The 7710-nt window shown below is 46.4% G+C and overlaps 1 protein-coding gene across 1 annotated transcript in view; it reads left to right on the top strand.

The window, feature by feature from the left end:
* Positions 1–3704: 3704 nt before the first annotated feature.
* LOC113830773 (leukocyte immunoglobulin-like receptor subfamily A member 4) overlaps positions 3705–7710 on the top strand; it is a 68335-nt gene continuing 64329 nt past the window's right edge. The window contains 1 exon segment of the mRNA XM_035449176.1: positions 3705–3798. Within this exon segment, the coding sequence (XP_035305067.1) occupies positions 3705–3798 (94 nt within the window).

Below are 7710 nucleotides of genomic sequence, written 5' to 3'. Positions count from 1 at the left end.
TTTTTCATCTCTTGTGGTGCCTGATACATGGGAAGATAGCGCGCTTTGCGGTTAGGCTTGCCACTTCATTTGCTCCGATAGATTGCCTTAGGTGTTGTGAATGGGGGTGGGTAACCTGGCCTCTTACACCTAGGAAGCAGGAGAAGGGAGAACCTGGAGACCCCCAGGAGGCTCTGAGGATTAGCACTCCGTTTTTAAAATTGATTTATTTGGTATTTTGAGGTCTAGTTTCTTGAGTTCTTTATGTGTTTTGGAGATCAGCTCTCTGTTAGATTGGGGCTGGTGAAGATGGTTTCCCAGTCTGTGGGCTGCCGTTTTGTCTTGCTGACTGTGTCTTTTGGCTTATAGAAGCTTCTGAGTTTCAGGAAGTCCCGTTTATTAATTGCTGATCTCAGTGTCTGTGCTCCTGATGTTATGTTCAGGAAGCGATCGCCTGTGCCAGAGCATTCAACCACCCACTTTCTCTTTTAAGAGGCTCAGTGTAACTGGATTTATGCTGGGGTCTTTGATCCACTTGGACTGAGTTTTGTGTGTGTTGATGGATATCTTCTACTATTCCAGCATCCAGTTTTCTTTACCATAGCTCTATAGTACAGCTTGGAGTCAGGGATGGTGATGCCTCCGGAAGTTCAATTATTGTCCAGGATTGTTTTAGCTCTCCTGGGTGTTTTGTTTTTCCATATGCAGCCGAATTTTTTTCTTTCGAGGTCTGTGAATAACTGTGTTGGGACTTTGATGGGGATTGCATTGAATCTGTAGATTGCTTTTGGTAAGATTGCCATTTTTACTCTGTTAATCCTACCTATCCAAGAGCATGGGAGATCTTTCCATTTTCTGGTGTCTTCTTCAATTGCTTTCTTCAAAGACCTAAAGTTCTCTCTCTTTTTTTTTTAATTAGTTCAAATTAGGAGCAAGCTTGTTTCACATGTCAATACCTTCTCCCTCCCCTCACCCCCATCCCTCCTACCCCACCCGACCTACCCCCAACCCCATCCACCCTCCACTCCCCAGGCAGGGTAGGGCCCTCAATGGGACTCCGAGAAGTCTGCCTCATCATCCTGGGCCGTGCCAGGCCCTTCCCCATGTGTCCAGGGCTAAAGTTCTTGTCATACGGGTCTTTCGCTTGTTTGGTTAGAGTTACCCCAAGATATTTTATCTTGTTTGTGGCTATTGTAAAGGGTGATGTTTCTCTGTTTTTTTTCAGCCCACTTATCATTTGTTTATAGGAGGGCTAAGGTAATGAATACAGAATCCCAGATTTATAACCTGGGTTCCTCTCACAGTTCTCTTCTTCTCTGAAGACCTGGCCTGGTGGCTGCAGAGGAGTCTTCCCTGGCCTCAGCCTGTCCCTCTGGCCCTCCTCTTTTGATCTGAGCTCTGGGGTCAGGATCATTGTATAACAAGACAGAATTCTCTTATCAGGCCCCTTTGCTGTATTTTCAGTGTTTTTAACGGAGCAGAGGATCTGGGCACAGTATGGTGAGTCTGTTCTCTGTTTTAGCTCTGGGAAAGAGAGTTTGGCTGGGAGTAGCATGGGAGAAGCTTGAAGCATCTTGATTAGATTCTGAGATGGTGTTTTCTTTGGCAGCCACTGGCACAGTTACTCAGTGATTAGTCCTTGCTATTGCAGCCATCTTTGGGGTGGAGATTCTCCACCAAGTGCTAGTAATGCCCACTTGAAATCTGCCTCTGATGACTATTGAAACAAATGGCCCAGAGGAGGGCATAGCTGCACACACAAGATTCCTCCTGAGGATACAGACATTTGATTTGGAATTGGTTTTCTTTTTCCTTCCATCTCTTCTCACCTGGGCCATTGTCTGGCTCTCTTATTGAGGTCTGCCCTTGACAAGACACTTCGTCCATGAGACAGAGTTGAAATAAACCTTGTCAAATGTGGGCATGGCACAGATGGGATTCATTTATTTTCGGAGGCTCCCAGGCTTTGTGTGATATTGGAGGTGGAATGGTGGTTGGGTTTTACATGGAAGCAAGAGACAAAGTCAGACATAGGTTAGTGATTTAATGGGGTTTCCTGTTGATTGTCCCCATTGAGTGGGAAGGTTTGGTGATAGGGGTCCCTGGTAGTGCATTAGTATTTTTCCCTGGTGCAAGAAGGGACTTTGAGAGCCCATCCCACGTGAAGGGTTACACTCTGGCCTGGACACATGGGGGAGGGCCTAGGCCCGGCCCAGGATGATGTGGTGAACTTTGGGGAGTCCCGTTGAGGGCCCTATCCTGCCTGGGGAGTGGACGGTGGATGGGGTGAAGGGCAGGTGGGGGGTTGGGGGAAGGATTGGGAGGAGGGGAGGGAGAAGGGATTGACATGTGAAGCAAGCTTGTTCCTCATTTGAACTAAAATAATTAATTACACAAAATTTTAAAAAATTAAAAAAAAAAAGAATAGCAACCCACAGGGTTCTTTCCTGGGCTGGCAGGAGACAAGGAGACAGTTGATAGCACTAAGGTATGCGAGTTATTCTTTTTTTTGTAATTTATTTTTTTTTAAATTTAAATTAGAAACAAGCTTCTTTTACATGTCAATCTCAGTTCCCTCTCCCTCCCCTCCTCCCCTGCCCCCCACTGATCCCCCATCCCAACCCCTCTCTGCTCCCCAGGAAGGGTGAGGCCTTCCATGGGGGGAATCTTCAAAATCTGTTGCATCATTTGGAGCAGGGCCTAGACCCTCCCCAGTGTGTCTAGGCTGAGAGAGTATCCCTCTATGTGGAGAGGGCTCCCAAAGTTCATTTGTGTACTAGGGATAAATACTGATCCACTACCAGAGGCCCCATAGATTGTCCAGACTTCCAAACTGACTTCCTCCCTCAGGGGGTCTGGATCAGGTCTATGCTGGTTTCCCAGCAATCAGTCTGGGGTCCATGAGCTCCCCCTTGTTCAGGTCAGCTGTTTCTGTGGGTTTCACCATCATGGTCTTGACCCCTTTGCTCATCACTTCTCCTCTCTGCAAGTGGATTCCAGGAATTCAGTTCAGTGTTTAGCGAGTTATTCTTACATGGTTTGTGTACAGTAAAGAGGATTATGTCTTTGGAAATATGCCAGAAAGTTAATTCTGAAAATGATGAGGCTTCACTTTGGAGGTGAGCTGATTAGTTTTCTTTCAACTTGACACAAGGTAGAGTGATCTGGGAAGAAGGGACGTCAAAGGAGGAATTGCCCCCACCTTATTGGCCTATGGTCATGTCTGTGGGGCATTTTCTTTTCTTTTTCCTTTTTTAAGATTTTATTTATTTATTATGTATACAACACTCTGCTTCCATGTATATCTGCACACCAGAAGAGGGCACCAGATCTCATAACAGATGGTTGTGAGCCACCGTGTGATTCCTGGGAACTGAACTCAGGACCTCTGGAAGAGCAGCCAGTGCTCTTAACCTCTGAGCCATCTCTCCAGCCCCGGGGCATTTTCTTGATTAGTAATTATTGTGGGACCTTCTCTATGGCTCCTTGGGAATCCGACTTTCCTGACGTGAGTTGACTAGTGTGTCTCTCCAGGGCCTCCACCCCAGCCTTCCATCTGGGCAGTCCCTGCAGCTGTGATTTCTAAAGGCAGTGATGTGAGCATCTTCTGAGGGACCCCTCCGGGGGTGACCGGAGTGCGTTTAACCCATTATGGACCTTATGGAAAATGGTTTGATGGTACCCCAGAGGGGGCCCAGGAGGTGTTTGAATTCAGTCTGTAGAAGATGACACCCAATAATGCGGGTGATTACTACTGTGAATACACCAAGGGAGGTGAATGGTCAGGAAAGAGTGACAAACTGGAGCTGGTGGTGACAGGTGAGTAACTGCCCAAGACACTGTTCCTCAGCACCAGTCTCTGATCCCTACCTCACTAACCCACACCTGCCCCATCACAGGCCCTGCATCTCTGCTCCCATATATTAAATCTCTTCCCTCTCCCCTCCCCTCCCCTCCCCCCTCCCCTGCTATTTCCCCCTCTTCTCTCGGCTCCACTCCTTTTCTTGTCTCTCTTCCTCTTCTTTCATTTTATCCTTTCCATTTCAATTTCCGTTTTTTTTTTCCTTGATTTTTTTTTTTCGGACATGTTCTCACATATATCACACTGGCCTTGAATTTGCTGTGTATCCAAACTTAATCATGTACTTATGATCCGTCTCCGTGTTCTCTCCTAGCACTCTCACTATAGACCCGGACAATGACACCATTCAAATGGTGATGTTTATAGAACACAGGGCACTGCGCATATTACGAAAACACTTGATCAACTAAGATGCATTCCTAGCCTTCTGTTTTGGTTTGAGATCCTCCCTCTTTTCTGGCTGCGTCAGAGCCCCCCTTCTGTGTGGTGACTACAGCCCCCAAGGGACAGAGTTCATGGAACTGAGAGGGCCTTTCTGCCTTCCTAGACCTCTCGATGGGCTTGGTTCATGGAGAATAATAAAAGCATGTTTTGTGATCTCTCCAGATTAGCAATAGTTGAGTTTCTTTTTGTCGTCATCTTTTCTTCTCTCCAGCTGAACTCTGTGAACTGTAGGCTTATTTTTAGCCGGGCTAAAAATAACAGGGCTGTACCATCCAGTTTTTTTCTGTCAACTTGACACAAGCTAGAGTCATCAGAGAGGAAGGAGTCTCAGTTGAGGAAATGCCTTCATGAGATCCAGCTGCAAGGTATTTTCTCAAGCAGTGATCAATGGGGGAGGGCCGAGCCCATTGTGGGTGATGCCATGGCTGGGCTGGTGGTTCTGGGTTCTATGAGAATGTGGGCTGAGCAAGCCAGAGGAAGAAAGCCAGTTAGCAGCAACCGCTGATGGCCTCTGCATCAGCTCCTGCCTCTAGCATCCTGCCCTGCTTGTCCTGACTTCTTCAGTCATGAACAGCAATGTTGAAGTGTGAGCCAAATAAACTCTTTCCTCCCCAACTTGCTTGTTGGTCATGGTGTTTAATCACAGCAATTGAAGTCCTAACTAAGAGAAGGGTCTTTTTGCAATTCTTTTGAGACAGTGTCTCACCATGTGACTCTGTCTGGCCTTGAAACCACAATATAGAGCAGGTTGCCTTTTTTAAATATACAAATTAGACAATCTTATTTTACATATCTATCCCAGTCTCCCTCTCTCTCCCATCCTCCTATGCCCCCCACCGATGCCCCCATTCCCATCCCCAATCTTCTCCCCAGGGAGGGTAAGGCCTTCCATGTGGGATCATCAAAGTCTGTCAAGTCATTTGGGGCAGGGCCAAGACCCTCCCCCATGTATCTAGGCTGAGAGAGTATCCCTCCATAGGGAATAGAGAGCGGGTTGTTTTTAAACTCACAAAAATCCATCTGCATCTGTCTCCCGAGTGCTAGAATTAAAGACACGTGTCACCATGACCAACTAATAGTGGAGTCTTTTTACTCCAGGTGTTTACAAGGAGAAGCCATCCCTTACCGTGGATTCAGGACCTCAGGGTTTCTCAGGAAGAAATGTGACTCTCCTCTGTCACCTACCTCGTTTCTTTGACATCTTCATCCTCTGTGGAGGTGGAAATGCTTCCTTTCCCCAGAACTGTTCAAGTCAGTCTCACAACACTTTCCTCATCTCCCCTGTGAGCCCAGGGCACAGGAGGACCTACAGATGCTTTGGCTCTTACGAAAGCAATCGCTACTTGTGGTCACTCCCTAGTGATCCCCTTGAGTTGTCCATCCCGGGTAAATATGTCTGGTTCTTGTTCCTTATCTCAGTGCTCAGTCAAGTGGGATGCAGCAATTCCACTGTGTGTCAGGCATGTGTTGGCTTTTGCACACTGCACCGATGTCCTGCCTTGAGTCACTTCATTTCCATTCTGGAATCTAAACGTCATCTGCAGGTTATGTGAAATTAGGGCATACTCAGGTATATCCCTTTGGAAAAGAGATGCCATTAACCACCATGATACATGGTGTTCCCCCCATTTATTGGCCGTGTAAGCTACTGGAGTGTGTTCACGCTTGCACACACAGACACACACACACCCCTTGCTAGCTAATAGTGATAGAGAATTTGACAGGGTCTATGGTAGTTTCCTCACTCAGGAAGACTTTGGTCTTTGTCTCATATTGTATTTTATGAACACAGTGCTGCCTATGAGTAGCCATCACGTGGGTGGAGAAAGCATGAAGACGTTTGCCAAGGAGAACAAGAGGAATCTTAGTCAAGACATTGTAGGATTATGTAGGGAGAGAGTACATCCAATCTCCAAGATGGATACGATTGAGTTCCGTATCCTTAGCTCATCCGGTTATTTGGTAGGTTTCAGAGGTTCAGTGGAAGTGCCATCTTCTAGGTATGGAGACTGTGGGCACAGATGTGTTCTCTAAGAGCTATGGGGAATTGTGAATGCTCACGTGTTAAGGATGGAAGGGTCGACCTGAGGAGGCAGAAAGAAGAAATGTCAGATGAAAGACAGAGCGAGACTTGTTGGCTAAAGAGAGGGTTTTGTGTAGCAGGGCATGGGAAGAGGGCTGGAAAAGAAGCATGAAAAGAACCACAGTACATTGAATATGTCTATGAAACTTCAAAGAATGAAACTGTTAGGAAATAAACCAAACAACACTAATAGCGTGTTACCTTTACCCAAGTGCACACATTGCTTGCACTAAGTCAGACAGCCAACTGCAGCAATAGAATACAGAGTGTGAATGTTCCAGGTAGAGCTAAGTAGGGGATGGTGTGTAATGAGCTTGGGTGTAAACAGTCATCAGGTGGGGGGTGTCTGGTGGTTGCACCAGTTAGCTTCATTGTGAATTTGCCATACCCTGGAGTCATCTGAGAGGACAGCCCTGAGTGAGGAATTGTTCAGATCAGATAGTCCTGTAGGCATGTTTGTGGTGTAATCTTTTGCTCTTGAGCTGACTGGGGAGAGCCCAGCCGACTGTCCATAGCACCATTATTTGACAGTTGAGCTATAGAAGAATGTTCATGAAGGAGGGTCAGAGGGACAATTCTAGAAAAGGAAATGAGGCTCCCTGAGATGCTGGCTTCTTATTCTCCAAAGATACCGGGAGGAGAGAAGTTAGGAAGGTGTAGATGGGTAACTAAACAGGAGAAAAAGGAAAATGAGGACCCAGGGGTTCTATAACATACCCAAGCCACGACTGTGGATAAAGCTGTTAACTTCTCTTTCTCCGAGGCATGGTCTCCTGTCTTTTCCTGTTATTCAACTTTTTTGAGACACTACCTCACTGTGTAGTTTTAGGTGTCCTGGTAGTCTGTAAGTAACCAGGCTGGCCTCACACTCACAGAGATCCAAGTGCCCCAGTTTCCCAAGTGCTAGCATTAAACGTGTGGGCAATGCTGTGCCTGGCTGCCATTCAATTCTTTGTCAGTGTCATGGAATGAATTTAGCAGTCTCGCATATGACTGCCAGTGCCCGTGGTGTGAACACTAGAATTGTAAGACCCTGGAATTAGAGAGGCAGAAAATTGTGTTCCAACATGGTTTCTGTTCTAGTTTCCTGCTTGTGTTCTTACCCAACCACCCTCAGTGACAGTGTGACCTAGACGTCTAAGATAAATCAACTTTCCTCTCCAAGTTGGTATTCATCATAAACATTTTATTCCATCAACAGAAAGGAAACTAGAATAGTGATAAACATATTTAGACACTTGCTTAAGGGCAATATTTTCTGACGGCCATTGAATTTACTGCCACGGTCAAAGATAACCTGCATGAGCCTGGGTTGCGTAGCTGAAGGAGAATGTGGCATCTC

Source organism: Cricetulus griseus, chromosome 9 (genome assembly GCF_003668045.3).
Source record: "Cricetulus griseus strain 17A/GY chromosome 9, alternate assembly CriGri-PICRH-1.0, whole genome shotgun sequence".
Taxonomy (NCBI): domain Eukaryota; kingdom Metazoa; phylum Chordata; class Mammalia; order Rodentia; family Cricetidae; genus Cricetulus; species Cricetulus griseus.
Note: the sequence above shows the minus strand (reverse complement) of the source record. Positions and strands in the feature narration are given on the sequence as shown.